A 17,839-nucleotide genomic window follows, 5' to 3' on the forward strand; every position below is an offset into this window, starting at 1 on the left:
TGTTTTAATAGAGCTTTCGGTTCTTTTGCTAACCAACATCCCCAAAGACCATGCTATTGAAATCAACAAGTATTACGAGTTCGCTAACGAACTCACTAAGAAGAGTTTCGTCGTAAATTTGTACGTGGTTGAAGTGGGAGCGAGAGGTATAACAACTAAATCTCTCTACAAATTACTATGTTCTACTACTACTTTCATCCCTATGTTACAACAAAATCGATCTAGGATCTAGATCTTTATAATCGTTTTTTATAAACTTATGTTTTTTTTATAATATGGCCTTCATCCGTGAAAAGACGTGCACAGTATAATCTGCCAGTGTAGTGTAGAATGGAGGAGACACGATCCATGATTAACTTTTGAATGAAATAAAATATAAACTTATGTTATTGCAAGATTAAGATTATTGTGCAAAGTAAACATTGACAGACGTCAATAACATTGTAGTTTTATAATTTATAATGGTTTATTATTTTTTGAAAAATAATATTGTATTATCATTTATTTAAAACATTCGCGACTCTTTCCAGGAAATAAATCGACAGTCACTATCTGAACATCAACTCATTTGCAATTCAAGAAAGTGATCCCTCACCTGTGATTTTCCATATTAATGAAACAAGACACATTAGCCTGCTTTGCTTGTTTTATTGTATTAACATTTATGATTGGAGTAATGTTAAATTTATGAAATATATAGAAGTCTATATATAGGCGCTAACATCTAAATAAAAATACCTTTTAAAATAGGTTTTCATAAATGATAAAAATTAGGTGAGAAATAAGCAGATATATTTATGTCTTTGTTGTGGTGAAATTTATTTATCTATGTTGTGGGTTACGATATATTTTTTTTAACACAAAGGTGCCTGAATAATTAATTTTTTTTTTGGATTCCAATTATAGGCAAGAGCTAAACGTATAGATCCTTTCTTACTTTTCTTTACATTTAATAATCATAATAACAGAAATATATCAATGTACATTGTATTCACTTTATGATAGAATTCCTTTAAAATATAAATTTGAATTTCAAATTAAGTGAATTATATAATTAAACTTAATTCAGGGACCATTGACGTAATGTTAATACGTATTAGGTGCTCAGGATATGAAAACTTAATTAATATAACAAAACAGCATTTGTAATAAATTACAAATATATCAAACTGATATCCCTAATTAATGAGTAGTGGTTAATTCATAAACATTTTATAGAAACGTACTTAGTATCAGGATGGCTACGTAGAAGTCAGCGCGTCTTCTTTAATTTAGTAACTCATAAGTAGGGTACTATAATTGAGTTGGTATTGTCACCCTGGTTTTAAGTGCTTTGTTAAGGATGGCACTCATTCTAAAAGGAGCTGTTAAATTATACTACTACCTAAATGACGACATTGCTGGTATGTATTTTTAAGATAATATTATTTATTCATATATCAATTATTAATACCTATTTAGGCTATAGTGGAACCTATGTATGGTATATTATTAATAACAATATACCTAAATATAGGTACACAGAAAAATGTATCAAGTTATTTTAAACTTATAAGATAAGGTACCTAGAATAATTTAAAAGACCTCATTAGCATCATAAGGCATGCAAACTCAAACGCACACATTGTATAAAATAAAATATTGTTCACTTAATTTTTAATTTTTTAAAAGATCAGAGAGTTCAAAATTGGCCCTTAATGCGAACACCGTGGCCGGGGGTGGCTCTACTAGCAATTTATTTGTTAACTGTATTGAAATGGATACCTAAATATATGGAAAAGAGACCAGCGTTCGACCTCCGCAGGATATTATTTGTGTACAACTTCATACAGGTGTTGTTATGTATCTACGTTACATATCAGGTAAGGATTACGATAAATGGATTATAGTTCAAGCTTTACATTATATTTTTTTTATTATGCAATATAAAGTCAGTGGGCTATCAACGTGTACAACCGGTTAATATAGTCGAATAGAATTTAGATAATGTCTATTATTTATTTTTGATCAATCTTCCTTAAAAATAGTATTAATGTAGTTATTTATATGAAAGAATATATATGTTTAGCTTGACTGTGAAAATTAGATAAAGTTTCTTACTAAACGTCGGTTTTCATGAGGAAGTTATAGAAGTGGAATATATCCAATATCTAAGACAGCAAAAAAAAAGAGATCTACAGAAATAGAAAAGTAAAGTAAATTCTCAGTTGTTTCGCGTATTTTGTTACTACCGTAAAGAGGTCAAAGTTTACCACAAACGTGGATACCTAATGATAAAGTAAAATGAAGCGTTTATAAATTTAATTGTAGTTGAAAAAGTAATGGCACAAGTTTAAGTACAAAACATTTAGTTTTGAAACAGCAATAATGAGGTAGTTGGTCTCTGGGTACATTTTCTGTCCAAAAATGCAATGTTAGATAATTTTTATTAATTACATAATAATCTTATCACAGATTCAGACATCACAATGTTTCTGATTACTGATGTTTCGCATTAGAAAGAGACAAAAATTTGTCCCTTTTTTTAGTATTTTTTGAGTTCTCCTTGGTAATGCGCATTAAACTTTCCCCCTCACTGTAAATCATAATACTATCAGAATAAGTGTTTGAATAAAATATTATAATAACATTATTCTTAAAATACTATACTGGATTAAAAATGATTTTCTTTGTTCGATGTTAATTTCATGAGAGTTTTTGAAAATATCTGAACAGCTACGTAATTTTTATTTCAAGTTTATAATTTATTTATTATCCGTATGCCAATGGCATAATTCGTGAATGTGTGTGAGCATCAATATATGTATATATTTTTTAGGTCATAAAATATTAGGTGATTACGGAATCACTCTTAATTGCCATATTACTACTTTGAAGTGCTTGAAATCTGGAAAGAATTTTATTTATTTTTATATTTTATGGGTCTTTACCCATGAATACACTTCATCGTAATGTAATGATTTGTATCTAAATAATTTCTTTATTTAAAACAGTAATATAAGTTGGTATTAGAATTTGGACTTACGCCAGGTCCCACAACTATTATGTATATCATTTGAACACATTAAAATATTTGAAAATAGAAAGTCAATTGGTCTTGGTATTCCTTGGACATTTTGATGGACAAGTTCTCATTAAAACAAAGATATAATTTTATCTATAACTTTCGTGATTACTCCTTTAAATGAAACTATGACTTTCGAATGTACTACGTTTGTTATATTATTTTACATTTTACCCTAAGTTTCATCGCGTTTATTTCATTCTCAATATCTGTGACCGCGGCTATTGTAAAATAACCGAAACGTGAGGTAAAATATGCAACAATCTAATAGGTAAATACACATAGTATTGGGTATACTCAAAATCGTATTTTCTTATACATAAAACGTATATACCTAAAAACTTAAAGTGCATTGACCGAGGAAATGAATATGTCTTATGAGTGTTGAAGGTACCTACCTATAGCTAAATAGTAAATAAGTTACGTGTTAATATAATGAATTAATGTTGTATGTTTAACTTACAGCGACAATGCGAAGTGTGTTTTTTAGTTTTAGCAATAATAAATGAATAAAATATATTATGTAACAATACATAATTAGTAAATTATTCACATGAACAAAAGCCGAGACTTTGACCTCTTACTTGCAACTACTTCATTTAGTATAAGGAAGTGAATTGCGTAGATAGAGATATCAATAACTCGTAATTAAAACACACGTTTATCATACTTAGATTTTTATTCGGACAATACGTTATTAGAGTGCGTGCAGATTTCTGAATCATGCTTCTGACATTTTATTTAACTCGACAAAATAAGCCAAGTACCTAATAGATGCAACTACCTACTACTTATTTATTAGTTCATAATTTTAACAAGCTTTTTATATATTGTTAGAATAGGTATTTCTTTAACGTTACTTTCCTCTCCCGCTGGTGAAGCTTTTATCATTAATTAAATTAATATACACAGCTTACATCAGCATATTTGGTATCAAAATCTTTGCAAAATGGAATTTTAAGTTACAATCCGCCGGTTTCGCATCGAAATACAGATTTAATCATGGCTGTTAAATAAAAGAAATTCTGTTAATAAATTAATTCTATTACTATATTATAATCTTCACTTTACTTTTAGGAAATTTTGGTACCCATAATGTAAATAAGTTTGCTTCAACAAAAACAGATTTTTTTGGGATGTGATTGACAACTGAATATTTTATATATAAAAAGAATCGATATCTCCAAGATTAAAAAAAAATAAAATGCCGACAAATAGATTTTTTAATAACAATCATCAGTACTGTTAATGATCCATGTAATCGTATACATATGTATATTATACATATTTATGTAAAAAATGCCTAGTCATTTTTATCACCGGAACAAAGTTTAAATAATCCTTCAACACTTAATATACTCTGTTAAATAATATCCGTCTTTATTAACTTAAAACTTTATCTTAAATTTTCAGAGTCTCAAATTAGGCTGGTTAAACAACTACTCATTATTCTGTCAACCCTTAGAAAATACTCCAGAAGCCGATGAATATGCTTGGAAAGTGTGCTACGTTTACTTCTGTATTAAGCTAACTGATCTCTTTGATACGGTAAGAATTTATTTGAATTAAAAATTATAAATATAACTTTTCATTCAATAATACCATTTATATAAATTCCAGTTATTTTTCGTATTAAGGAAAAAGCAAAATCAAGTGTCATTTTTACACGTGTACCACCACTGGGGAATGGTTGCCGTGTCGTGGAGTATGGTTAAGTGGTTGCCAGGTAAGATAAAATATATATTATTTATTATTTTTATAACACAGTATCCAAATTGCGTTCTTTTGTTTGTAAAGGCGGACATACATCTCTATTGGTGCCAATTAATTCAATTGTACACATAATAATGTACACATATTATATGCTCACGACTTGGGATGATGCCTACAAGAAGTCGCTGTGGTGGAAGAAATATGTAACTCAAATACAGATTGTAAGTATTGAACGTGCATTTAAATAAATGTGTCTGTTGTGACATCACTGAAGAGCTTGCGACTTAAACCATCTTAACTTGACCTATGAACTATAATTATAACCATGATACTAAAATGTTAGCTTTGAAATTTATTGTACAGGCTGCTTTCAGTTTACACGAGTATTTTTTTTTTCTGCGACACACTTCTATGATGCTATTTAAATTTCACAGGCGTTAATTATTTTGTGCTTCAAAAAAACATTATTTTACAGATACAATTCACACTTCTACTAATACACTTCACAGCGCTGGTTTTGATAGAGGACTGTCCTTTTCCGAGAGTACCTTCATACATTCTTATACCACAGAATCTTTTCATGGTATTACTATTCAGCGAGTTCTACTACAGGAGTTACATCAAAACCCCAACAGTCAAAAATAAATGACATACATACGTTTTCTTAATTAATTATAACTGATATATTTATATGCTCGTATTATTATTTAATATAACATTTCGTAAGGTAAGTTAGGAAAAACACAAAAAAAAACAGCAACAAAGTAGTGAATTTATTTATTTGTATTATAAATAAATATTTTAATACCATTAAGTACAATATTTTGTAATCAAAAGTTGGTAATATCACATTTTTTTTACTTGCAACATTATATGCAATTTCGTAACATAAAGCACCAATTGTCCAAGATAATATAATAATTGTATCCAAATACAATCACCATCTAAGTCTCCTCTAATCTTAATATACTGGTCAAATCCTTAACAGAATAATGCTTAAGAAATAATTCTATAAGAATCCATCCCATTAATACTTAAAAAATATAATTTTCAAAAATATACACAGTACATGTATATGTTGCTGTAATATATATAAAAAATAATAATATTCTAAGAACCTACATTTTCAAAATACCTACTAATTCCTATGAGTTATATCCAAGTTTAGCAAAAAGGTTTTGCTTCACCATATCAACGACATTGCTTTGGCTGAATGCGTCGATCACAGCTTTTGTCAAGCAGAGGCTACTAGTGGCGCCCTCTGTTTCATCTTCATCAGGAGTTTTCTCCTTAACGACGAATTCCTTTATATTACTTCTTATCAACTCAATGAGATCACTCGAACTAACCGCCGGAACGACTTCCAGGTAACTAAGTTTATTTAATAAAGAATTGAGATCAAATTCCTCGACATCAGTCTCTTGGGTGTTATCTTCGCATGTTTTTTGTCTTTTCATTCGACGTGATTTCCTCTTTTTATCCAAATAGGATTTAACAACAGTGTCCAACTGTAAAAATAATACCGCCAGAGGTGTGTCCGATATGTCGTCCTAAAATTTTATAATTCTATCAATATCATAAGCAATGTTTTCTACTTAACAATAAAAAAAGAGTTTTCTTGAATTTTTAAAGGCTTAATCTTATTAATAACCTACTTAATTATATTTAAATATTACAAACAAACAAAACATATATTAGATACCTGCATAATAATCAAAGATAAATTACAAGCAAAAAATTTTTCATTAAAAAAAAAATTGGCAATTATCTTTGAAATAGGCTATGACTTGATCTATACATGCTAATCTATAAATACCAAAAACCATATATATATTATGTACAGCAGTTATTACTAACAAGTGAGATCAGTATTTGGCATAGATCATCAATGAATCAGAAACTAAGAATGCATCCTGTTGTTGGTAGATATATTAGTAATAAACATATGACTATATCACAGACCATTATATGAGTAACGACGCTATATTTTATATGGTACTTATGACATCATAAATTAAAACATTAAATTAAATTCCAAGGAGGTTTCATAATATAAAAAATTCACATGTATCTAGTGGTTTAAAGTATTTGTTTAACTTTCAGATTAAAAATAGAATTCTTATCTCGAAAAATTACATTTAAGAACATTCCTAACCTCGTTCGGATTCACTAACAGTTTCGATGTTTCCGGTGGTAGGTCCTTACATATCTGTGCTATCAATAATTTTATAAGAGCTTCAGAAATTTGTGTCGAATTGTCTTTTTCCTGTATAGAACATAATGAAAAGTTATATGTTAGCAAAAAAAAATCACCATTAAGGTTTTTATGATAAAAATATCTGTAGTTAATTCTACAACATAATGGATATTACTAAAATTACTTTATATATATATTAGTCACATATAAACTTACATGGGGTAACCAGATATTAAGGCTAATATTTAAAGGGTCAAGGTTTTGTACATAATGCCACCAGCCCCTCGGTACAAGTAGAGCATCCCCTTCAGACAGTTCCACCACTCTAGCACCAGTTAGACCTGAAAATAACTAATTATATATATCAAACATTATGGAACTTATTTTATATTGCAAGATTGTATATAAAATATGATGATACATTCAGATATATGGAAATTCCTTTTGAGTAAAAGAAACAGAACCTCAAACATGTTATGGTATGATACAACATTTCTAAAACTTAATTTTTTTCGCGTTAAAACCAAATAATCAGAATATTTTTTGTTTTTTATAGGTAATATTTTGAAATCAGCTATACAAAATTTATAGAAATTTATATACTGTTTGGATATGTGCCTTAGCTTTTTATGCTTTAGTAAAACTCAAATTTCCTAATTCCTTTTTCTTTGGAGTGTTTCAGGACTTTGTTAGAATTTTATTTTAAACTGATTTCATATAAACATATATGTTAAGGGTGTAAAAGATAATTAACATTAAGTACCGGTAAAGCGATCTAAATCAACAGGACAATAGAAATTCAATTCACTATATACACTGGACTCCTCATAGGGTACTCGGGTAGGCTTCAAACCACCAGTTTCAGGTGGAAAAAGAATCCACCTCTTGCTGAAACAAACATTTTTTAATATTATTTCATTAATAACAATATATATTCATAGCAACAATTATATAAAACTCTCTATTTATAAGATAATAAAAACTCTATAATGACATCATAACTTGCATAACAATCCACAAACATAGATTTAAGATAGCCATACTTTTTACTTTTAAGTTACTATTCAATATACATACCGGCCATACACTTGAGCTACAATGTTATATCCATAAGTGTCTTGGTGAGCTGGTGTGTGACAACCCTTACTGCCAATCCATAATGTTGTATCAGGGGCTCCTTTATCAGGATATCCAAACTGCTTCCATGAAATTTCCTTTTGAAATTAAATAACAATTAAATTGACACAATAATAAATAAAACAATAGTAACTAAAACAACACAATTTCAAATTATTTATTTTTTATTTACTTAATAGTGGAACTGACAATAACTGTAAAGATCTTACCTTCCACAGTTCACTATCACTCTTTATCCACTTATTAATATATTTGTAGTCAAAATACATCCATTCTCTACTAGTATTAATAGTCTCCAAAAAACTTTCAAAAGTCATTATCTTTTCCCGACATCGCCTTTCCCAGCAGGGTTCATCCGAAACAAAATCTTTTCTCAGACATCGAAAAGGTAGTTTGGTGTTACCAAATATCGAACTCCATTTCTGTGGATCCCATCGACACAAAGGCCAATCATTTATATATTTTCTAAATACTATGGGAATGGAAGCTTTAGTGGTAATTTTTTTAATAAGATCTTCATTTACATCCATGTTGTTGTCTTTGTGATTTAGTGTATTGAAAATATATTATTACATCACAGCTTAACAATATTATTTTACATAATAGTCACTGACAAACTTCTAAAAGTCAGACCAAATTTTTTTTCATGTTATTAATTAAATCTTTATACAATAAGCATGATAACACTAACACCCTTGCCGGTTCCGATATTCTTAATGTCCGAAAGCTTATACTAAAGGACAGTATACTGTATAAGACTTAAGACTACAAACTTCAAACTTCATTTTGACACACGTTAGTACGAGGCACTAGTGAGAACTGAACGGTCAATTTTGAATCGTAGTTTCTAACTTATACTAACTACACATAACATTTGCGACTATAAATACCACTTATTCATTAATAAAGGTGAATTTTTAGTGGTCAATTATAATAAAAAAAGAAATTTAGTCACAAATCACATGTATTTTAAGGAATATTAGTAGAAACGTTATAAGGATATAAAAAAGTCATAAGGATATAAAAAGTATAAATTTAAATTACCTTATTACTAGTTAACTAAAATGTACAAATAAAAAATATATAAAAACTTTTTTAAAGCACTGTTCATAAATATGTAATTTCTGCAGTAGCCCAATTGTATAACACATTAAATGGATCTATTTCGTCAGATAATCATGTAAAAAAAAAAACAAAAAATACATTATTTTTTGTTGATAATTTCTGTACAGGCGATAGTATCGATAAAATTTATCACTCAAGAGACTGAGAAATATAGGACATCCCTAGTTGTTTATGTATTAGTAAATAGTAAGCACTAGACCGCACAACTCCACAATAGTTGTTTAGTGATAATTTGACTAGTCGCCAGTTGGTAAACAAGAGATAGATGATTTTATGTTGAACGTTTCCTTACTATTGTTTTTAAAAAATTCGCTGTCTTACAAGTATCTCAAAAAAATGAAGATAAGTGTAATATACATTGTAATTTGTTCTGAGTAAATATGAGACGCTTTTGCCAGTTTTTCTAACTGAAGATATATAAAAATATTAGAAAATGGATACAGAAGTAGTGTCTTCTTTTTTTTCTTCTGAAAATAAAAATATACCTGAAAAAGATTCAGGTATATCTACTGAGTTTCTTGAAATTGTTGGTGACCTTAATGAATCTCTTTCTGAATTCAAATTACCGGTCGCTGTCAAATGCGTATATAATCCTACGATATATGCAAAATATACATTTGAAATGTACGTCCACAAATACTGTAACAGCACGAAAAAAATTATGTATTTTGGAATGAACCCTGGACCGTGGGGAATGTCTCAGACTGGGGTAATTTTTCAAGTTTCTTGAATTTTTTACACATAGACAACTAATTAATTCATCAGCATGTAGGTACCGTTTGGAGAAATATCTGCAGTGCGAGACTGGTTAGGCATTGAAGGACCGGTGAATAAGCCAGAGTATGAACTGCGTGAAAGACCTGTAAAAGGATTTGATTGCACCAGAACTGAGGTTTTTATAAAAAAAAATAATTAATAACACTATTTTAAATTTAAGATAAAGAAATAATTTTAATTTATTTCAGATTAGTGGGAAAAGATTTTGGGGCTTATTTAAAAAAATATGTGGTGATCCTGAAAAATTCTTTAAAACTAGTTTTGTTTACAACTATCTCAATCAACAATGGATGAAAAATAATGGTTGCAATCTCACTCCTGGAGATTTTAAAGTATAGTTATATTATACAATACATACATTTGTTGTACCACATATTATTTATTATTATGATTTTTTTGTAGGTTTCAGAAATGGAGCCATTATATAAAATCTGTGATCCAACATTTGTTCAGGTTTTAAAATTATATGAAGTAGAAATTGTTGTGGCTATAGGTAAATTTTGTGAAACGAGAGCTCTGAAAGCTATAAAAAAATACTTGCCAACAAGTTCCATCAAGGTTGTATATATTTTGGCTATTATTTAAAATTATTATCGTTCAGCATTTTTTATATATTTCATTTTTCAGGTACTTTACTTATCTCATCCCAGCCCAAGGACTGTAAATAACAATAACTGGGAAGAAAAAGCAATGGAACAATTAAAAAACTTGGGACTTTTGGAATATTACACATAAACCTTCAATTAAGATAACATAGTTTTTTTTAAGTATTATTAGACTTGTAAGATCTGTCATAATTACATGGAACTTTTTATAACAGTATTATTTTTTGAATAGAGATATGATAAAGTACATACATTATTTTATAACAGTCAATCTTATTTTGTAAGCGACTGTGACTTGGGTCAAAACATGTACAGTACGATAGCCCTGAAATTTGTGAAATCTAGGTAACTATTCAATTTTTAGGCCTCACTAAAATGGTAGACAAATCTCAATGTCTAAATCTTTAAGGTCTGAGATGCTACATTTTTATAATGTGGACTGTGATAATGGGTAGTTAAAGTGTAGTGATAACTTAATATAATATACAAGAATTTCCTTTTTGTATACAAGATCCACCAAGAGAGCCTCATCCCTTATACAGTTTATTCTATCTCGTTACCTAGAATATAGAAGATGCAAAAGGGATTAATACCTATTTTGTGTTTTATTTTTATCACTAGCTAAACTTTTGTAATGAGGAAAATTAATTATTATATATCATAAATAATATAAGTATTTATAAATTACTAAGAATATTGTACAATATATACTTGTATGTGCATATATCATTGGTTGTATGTTGTGGGGATAGTATATCAGGAGGTGCATACAAAACTAACTTAATCCAAATGGAGTGGATACAAGTGAATAAATTTACTTAAAAAAGAAAAATTCTGAAAGTATACATATTTATATTTTATTTATTGAGTGTGAGAAGATTGATATTCCCATATATATCACAGATTTTTATGTTTTTGAGTATAAAAAAAAATCTAATTTATCAAATGCAAACATGCGATAAGTTATGGCCGATGATAAAGAGATTGTTACAATTTATAACCACTTAAATACGATGCGATAAAGTTGTCGTAAAATTCATACTTAAGTACTTAAGAAATAAACGTATATACTTCAGATATAGATAATGATCCACACACACTGTCACACAGTTCTAATAACCATTTCTAAAATAAATGTTTTTAAATGGAAAAACTGAAGTTGTAGCCAGCTGAAGATCAGGGTTTCCTAAGACAAGGAACTTGTATTTAAAATCAATCTCTACCATTAATATATAATAAAGAATACTATTATTAACAGATCTTAAAGTTTCAACGTGAACTAAATATAAGAATTAATTATAATCATTTAATAGACGGAAGATATCTGAAGTACCTTTACTGGAAATGTGTAATGAAATGTAGAACATTTAAATGCATTTTGCGTTCAGAAATGATCCAGAACAACTTTTCGTTGTAAATAATAGAAATGCTCATAATAATTCGATATCGTTAAGAATGTCCACAAAACACAGGATTATATATTTTACAATATTCGTTTCAGCTAGCTGACTTCATACGAAAATGATTCCAATACAACTTATACATAAATCGTTTTTTTCATTACATTTTAATAACTAATATATTCCAATATTTAAAATATAATTTTTTTTATTGTAATAGTTATATTTTCTAGGAACACGAAATTCAATTTTCGGTTTGTTGAAAGTGACACGGCCTGTGAATAACGAATAACTGTTTACAATTAAATAAAATTAAAATGTTTCTTTGTAAGCAATATTTGTTGTTTAAGTTCAATTGCATATGAGGTAAAAAGTATTTTTAAATCATACGTATGTAATATGATGTCTCTAGTGCCGGATAAACCTCATAAAAGAGATGGTAATTTCTATACCGCCCGCACAAATTGAGCCCCACATATTCAAACAAGCTCATCTTTGTTGAAAGACATTTACCACTCGGGAACAACTACACCACAAACTCTTTATAACATAAAATATTGACTATACTTAACTACTTAAACTTATTTATATAAATTAGAGTCGGATTTTCGCCTCTATGGGAAAAACTACTAAACAAAAGGTCGGACTACTACATCACTTAAAGGACATTTGAAATGTATGCATAAAGAAATATATGCGGCACTGGAACATTCAGGATAAGCAATTGCATTATTTTTTTAGACTGTGGATCAAACATAGTCCGAGCAATGCATTTAGAACCACTTCACATATGTTTTTGGTACATTTAGACTTCGACATAAATTAGAACCAAAATGTTGGTACTATTTACATTTAAACAAAATTTAAGCGTCTGAGTAGTCTCAGTGTAAGTATATGGTAATCGGATTAAAAAAAAATACACTAAGTAGTTGGCCACAAAGAGGCCCATGCGACATTTATTTATGTAGTGTCGCTATAAATTTGCAACGAGACACTTGTGGTCATATCAAGATACTCGTTGTGTATACTTAAATATACAGAGCGTAGGAAAAGTGTAAAATATCTTAGTCTGAAATATCCATTACACATAAAGTTATAAGTTGTGCCATTGTCAGTTTTAAAAGTCAGAGAGTCAAATATGTAGAGACCAGGATCATGTTACCTCCACTTACTACGATTTTGTAAGGAAAAAGGGGCTATTAAAGATATACTTTCAGTACCGTTAACGAGAAGACTGATGCTGTGTAGGCAGATTCTCTGGTAGTAAAATTGCTGAATTCCACGAATACGTCTTTGAATAAACCTATAATAAGAGTATCAAAATTTGGCTTACAAATGTAAAAAACATTTTCTTTGGTTCATCAAAATAGGAATTATGGGATAGAACGAATAAAGAGTAACCTTAATATAGGAATTTCAATTTCACTAGGTTTTATTTTACCGTTACAGTAACTATATATATTATGCAAAATAATCATTCACGCTACATTCAAGACTTGATAATATATACGCTGAGAATAAATATAAACAAGAAATAGAAACATTAAAAATATATTTAAATGTATTTTATTTATTAGTATTTACTGCTACTTTTTACAATTATATCCCTAGTTATAAGAAAAACAATCCAACGACTAAAATAAGAAGATTGTTTTCAAAAAATCTACTATTGATTAATATACAAGAACAGAAATGAATGGAATGTGAATGTTAGTAAGTATGATAACTATGTACTTGTATATTAAAAAGTTCTTATCATATAGATAGTAGAAAATGTTGCCTGCTTAAACTCGATAATAGAGAAATTAAATAGCATCCAATATTTTTGACACTTATTTTTTAATATTATATATGTCGGATCACCGAACCCATTAGGGTCTTTTCAAACCAATCATATTGCAATCGGATTACTAAAACTTCACAACCACTTTGGAATAATTTTATTTCATTTGTTATTATTCGATTAACACCACGAAAGTAATTTACTATTATAGAATAGCAGTTATGAATTTGAGCCACGTGGATTTGCGAGTGTACGTCCAACCCCGTGTCCGAGTGAACACTGCCCTTACAATTTTGTTTTGTTTTTCTATTGCTGTTAGTCCTAATGGCTGTTGCAGCGTCACCGGGAGGGGTGGGTGGCCCGAAGGGTCCAACCCATCTTAATTCGGGCCCGAAGGGTCCAACCCATCTTAATTCGGGCCCGAAGGGTCCAACCCATCTTAATTCGGGCCCGACGGGAAATGCGCCCCTCCCAAGGGCGCCTCTAAGACGCCGGACCTTAAAATTAAAATAAATTGTAATTATATCAACCGATCGTGAATAATTAATAGGCTTATTCATTCACGTAGCCGTGTCGCAATATTTGTTAAATGTATCAGTGATGATACGAAACAAAAGTTTTACGTACGTCGTGGTGTCATAAATCTATGACACTTCATGTACTAACTTTTGTCAAACATTAGGGTTGACTTAAAATTAAAAATTGTCGATACATTTCACATAAAAAAAATATTTTCTCGAACGCAGTTTTATCTGCCGGTTACTAAATGTCAATGGTGACTAGTACGTCGGTGTAACATATTGAATTATAACCTATTTCCATTATCTATTAACTATTTTAGAACTAAGAATAACAACACTAAATTGAAACATTTAGTGTGTATAATTAGAAGTAATGAGTAATGATTTAAATTATTATCCTTTTTAGGTAAGTAGTGTTAATTAAATAAAACGTACACAATCTCAATAAATGTACATATTATCACTAAATTACAACAGAACAAATGGATAATTTCATGAAAAGGGCCTTAGTTCTCGCCTCCGAAGCTTTAGCTGCACAGGAGGTGCCGGTCGGATGTGTATTCACCCTTAATGGAAACATTGTAGCAGAGTCCAGAAACAGTGTAAATATTACACATAATCCTACTAGACATGCAGAAATAAATTGCATTGATAAAATATTAGAGTATTGTAAGGATAATCAGATTAACTATGTTACTTATTTTGAAAATATTGTTGTTTATGTTACAGTTGAGCCATGTATAATGTGTGCAGCTGCATTAAATAATTTAAATATTAAAGAAGTCATATATGGCTGTGCTAATGATAGATTCGGAGGGAAAACAGTGTTAGATGTTAATACATTTTATGACAGAGGATATAAATTAACAGGAAATGTCTTAGCTGACGAGGCTATGGGTTTATTAAAACAATTTTACAAAGGCGCTAATCCAAATGCACCAGATTCTAAAGCTAAGAAAAATAAATAATTTTGTCTATGGATATCAAGATAATAAATAAAAGATATTCAAATGATAAAGAATTGTATAATTTTATCTTTAGGATTATGCAATGATAGCTATTTGTCATTAATCATGTCACAGGGTAAATTGGTGACTAAGAAAATGAAAATGTGTTTCCTATTCCTATTGTAATATTATGAAATGATAAGAGCGCAATACAACTATGTACAAAACCTAAATAGGCCAATGACCTCATGGCTATGCACCTTTTAATGTTAATACAATAATTGCATTATATTATTACATTTTAATCACATTTCTACAGATATATCTTAACTATATTGCTATTTTACATTATAAGTTGAAATCGTAAAGTAAGTTGTAATCTATAACACATATAATGAATTAAAAAATTAAATTAAGTAAGTATGTTGTGCAAAACATTTGTGTGAACAGAAACTGATTGTGATATGTTAAATCATTACCATTGTTATATTTCATGGGAACCGATATTAAAAATAAATTCCTTATCAGCATAATCCTATCTACCTTATATTCTACTTGACACAATTTGGTTCATCTATTTAAATAATAATAATCACTACAAATAACAGTTTCAAATAAACTTTTTAACTAAAATTTTATAATATATTAGTCTTAAGTCTACTATCGATATTACTATGTATCTTATACACTGTAAAACATAAAAGTGAGATCCATTCTATGGATATGCGCAAAATTATTTCCAATAAAGTTGTTTGTTTATATTCCCCAAAATCTATGTTAAAATAATTTAATATTGTTTTGATAATAAAGAACACATTTTTTACAACATATATAATTGAAAAATATCACATGACCTTGCATACTATATCAACAATTTCTTGCATTCCCAAACTATCACAAGGCGACCCTTTTTATAACATCACTTTATTACAATAATATCCGTTGGACATCACAGAACACCACTAAGCCTATGAGATCTCACAATTACATTCTTACAGTCTTAAAATTAATATATGGTAAAAGAAATATAGACTCAAAACAAGGCAAGAACCCTATACAAAGTCACTGTTTTAAAACTTATAAGAAATGTATGAAGTATATACCACTTAGAAGTAAGATTTATTCATGTGGACTGTGGAATCCATTGACCAAAGGTGTAGATTGAGGGCTGGTAACAGAATCATGGTTGCCATTGACGAGAATTTGATTCTCTATATTTCCATTTTGCATTACTTCTGGCTGATGTTCGGGTGTGGAAGTGCAACTTGAACTGCTGCATGTGTCAGATGTAGATGAGCTGTCGCTCTCTGAATCTTCACTGGAGCCTTGATTTCTTTGTCTTAAATTTTTATTTTCAAGCAACAATTTTTCATTGGCCATTTGAAGTTCATGAATCTGTGCTGATTGTTCCTTCAACTGCTGTAATATATCTATCATCGAAGGTTCGTCTATGGATCCTGAAGCGGCAGATGCTCCTGAAGTGTCTCTGTCAGTCAACATGCTGTCCTTATCTGTGGTAACTTCTTTGTCAGTAACTGTGGTGTCCTGTTCGTCTTCACTATCTTTCATTTTAAAACGTTCATTTCTTTTTACAAGATTATCGTATTTAGCCTCTAACAATAGATATTCTTGTATGAGTTCATTTTTAGACATATTAGACAATCTTTCACATTGGGCATCCTCATAAACACTTGAAAATTCTTTTGTCAAATATTCTTCCTCGTCTTCTGGTAGAGAATGGAAATAATTATCTTCGGAATCAATGCTGAAACTTGAATCCCGAGTTCGAGCAGAAGGCGTCCTGTATAGTAGAAAATTATTTTCTGGCTCAGGTTTATGAATTTCCATTAGGAATTGGTTATTATTAAAAGGAGCTTGAGTTTTAGTTAGTACGATTTTTCTGAATCTATTATTTCTTTTAGTGTTATCAACTTTTCTTCTCTCTTGCCAAGACATTTTGGAGAAAGGTTTAGATATTTTACGTTTAGTCTTCCCGCGTCGTCTCTTTTTCTTAAGATTTCCTTCAAAATTGTGTTTCGGAACTTCCAAGATAGATGGAGCCTCTACTAAAACAAGAGCTCGAGTAGAATCGCCATCTTTGTCAGATATGTTGTTTATTATATCCATTTTTAAGTGTTTTGATAGACCACACTAATATTTATTATAGATTCACACAATCACTTATTTAAAGAATAATTTACCATCCGCAGAGAGTTAGTAATAAGTAATCAAGTATATTCACTGAAATCTGTACCCGATATAAAAGACCTAGTTTCGCCATGTTGATTCCGATTATAATAAGCACACAGTACCTATACAGAATAGGTAGGTTACTAGGTAGGTATAAGTTTTCAATGGGGTGGGATGAACACAGAGTAGAAAGAGCCAGAAACGTAGAATACAGATTATTCAATTTTTTACCTTCATAGTGATTAACTCCCTCAATTTTAAAATTTATAAAAGTATGTTATAATTTATTTTTGAAATCCTTTATATAAATTTAATAAAAAAGTACAATAAATTTAAACGGTCCAATCTTTAACTATGTCTATGACTATGTGTCAATTAGC

The 17,839-nt window shown here is 29.4% G+C and overlaps 5 protein-coding genes across 6 annotated transcripts; 3 read left to right on the top strand and 2 right to left on the bottom strand.

Annotated features, from left to right (window-relative positions):
• The first annotated feature begins 1,192 nt into the window (after nt 1-1,192).
• On the top strand, nt 1,193-5,469 carry LOC116773008 (elongation of very long chain fatty acids protein 4-like). The gene is made up of 6 exons (XM_032665360.2): nt 1,193-1,403; nt 1,672-1,862; nt 4,478-4,612; nt 4,685-4,790; nt 4,862-4,998; nt 5,253-5,469. The coding sequence occupies exons 1-6, from the start codon at nt 1,343-1,345 to the stop codon at nt 5,424-5,426; spliced, it is 804 nt and encodes a 267-aa protein (XP_032521251.2). The 5' UTR covers nt 1,193-1,342; the 3' UTR covers nt 5,427-5,469.
• Nucleotides 5,470-5,539: 70 nt separating this feature from the next.
• LOC116773182 (HSPB1-associated protein 1) lies at nt 5,540-8,931 on the bottom strand. Of its 2 annotated transcripts, XM_032665587.2 has the most exons (6): nt 8,321-8,926; nt 8,052-8,188; nt 7,738-7,862; nt 7,191-7,315; nt 6,933-7,043; nt 5,540-6,327 (listed from the first exon to the last, which is right to left on the bottom strand). In XM_032665587.2, the coding sequence occupies exons 1-6, from the start codon at nt 8,639-8,641 to the stop codon at nt 5,923-5,925; spliced, it is 1,224 nt and encodes a 407-aa protein (XP_032521478.2). In that variant the 5' UTR covers nt 8,642-8,926; the 3' UTR covers nt 5,540-5,922. The 2 variants fall into 2 exon arrangements, with proteins under 2 accessions (XP_032521478.2, XP_061384443.1); XM_061528459.1 differs by lacking the exon at nt 6,933-7,043 and having other exon boundaries at nt 8,321-8,931.
• A 436-nt stretch (nt 8,932-9,367) lies between these two features.
• On the top strand, nt 9,368-10,865 carry LOC116773304 (single-strand selective monofunctional uracil DNA glycosylase). The gene is made up of 5 exons (XM_061528526.1): nt 9,368-9,945; nt 10,009-10,128; nt 10,202-10,345; nt 10,416-10,571; nt 10,641-10,865. Exons 1-5 carry the CDS (start codon nt 9,670-9,672, stop codon nt 10,746-10,748), a joined length of 804 nt encoding a protein of 267 aa, XP_061384510.1. The 5' UTR covers nt 9,368-9,669; the 3' UTR covers nt 10,749-10,865.
• Nucleotides 10,866-14,487: 3,622 nt separating this feature from the next.
• Nucleotides 14,488-16,114, top strand: LOC116772903 (tRNA-specific adenosine deaminase 2). Its single transcript, XM_032665208.2, has 2 exons — nt 14,488-14,728; nt 14,800-16,114. The coding sequence occupies exon 2, from the start codon at nt 14,805-14,807 to the stop codon at nt 15,288-15,290; it is 486 nt and encodes a 161-aa protein (XP_032521099.1). The 5' UTR covers nt 14,488-14,728; nt 14,800-14,804; the 3' UTR covers nt 15,291-16,114.
• LOC116772902 (protein HEXIM1) lies at nt 15,334-17,586 on the bottom strand. The gene has a single exon (XM_032665207.2). It carries the CDS (start codon nt 17,394-17,396, stop codon nt 16,389-16,391), a length of 1,008 nt encoding a protein of 335 aa, XP_032521098.2. The 5' UTR covers nt 17,397-17,586; the 3' UTR covers nt 15,334-16,388.
• Nucleotides 17,587-17,839: the final 253 nt, after the last annotated feature.

This window comes from Danaus plexippus (assembly GCF_018135715.1).
Source record: "Danaus plexippus chromosome 18 unlocalized genomic scaffold, MEX_DaPlex mxdp_20, whole genome shotgun sequence".
Lineage (NCBI taxonomy): Eukaryota > Metazoa > Arthropoda > Insecta > Lepidoptera > Nymphalidae > Danaus > Danaus plexippus.

Coding starts and splice junctions, on each gene's coding strand:
- LOC116773008 (XM_032665360.2), top strand. CDS start 1,343: ATGGCACTCATTCTAAAAGGAGCTGTTAAATTATACTACTACCTAAAT. Junction 1,404..1,671: donor CCTAAATGACGACATTGCTG/GTATGTATTTTT, acceptor ATTTTTTAAAAG/ATCAGAGAGTTCAAAATTGG. Junction 1,863..4,477: donor GTATCTACGTTACATATCAG/GTAAGGATTACG, acceptor TTAAATTTTCAG/AGTCTCAAATTAGGCTGGTT.
- LOC116773182 (XM_032665587.2), bottom strand. CDS start 8,641: ATGGATGTAAATGAAGATCTTATTAAAAAAATTACCACTAAAGCTTCC. Junction 8,189..8,320: donor GTGATAGTGAACTGTGGAAG/GTAAGATCTTTA, acceptor TAATTTCAAAAG/GAAATTTCATGGAAGCAGTT. Junction 7,863..8,051: donor GTAGCTCAAGTGTATGGCCG/GTATGTATATTG, acceptor TGTTTGTTTCAG/CAAGAGGTGGATTCTTTTTC.
- LOC116773304 (XM_061528526.1), top strand. CDS start 9,670: ATGGATACAGAAGTAGTGTCTTCTTTTTTTTCTTCTGAAAATAAAAAT. Junction 10,346..10,415: donor TCACTCCTGGAGATTTTAAA/GTATAGTTATAT, acceptor ATTTTTTTGTAG/GTTTCAGAAATGGAGCCATT. Junction 10,572..10,640: donor TGCCAACAAGTTCCATCAAG/GTTGTATATATT, acceptor TTCATTTTTCAG/GTACTTTACTTATCTCATCC.
- LOC116772903 (XM_032665208.2), top strand. CDS start 14,805: ATGGATAATTTCATGAAAAGGGCCTTAGTTCTCGCCTCCGAAGCTTTA.
- LOC116772902 (XM_032665207.2), bottom strand. CDS start 17,396: ATGGATATAATAAACAACATATCTGACAAAGATGGCGATTCTACTCGA.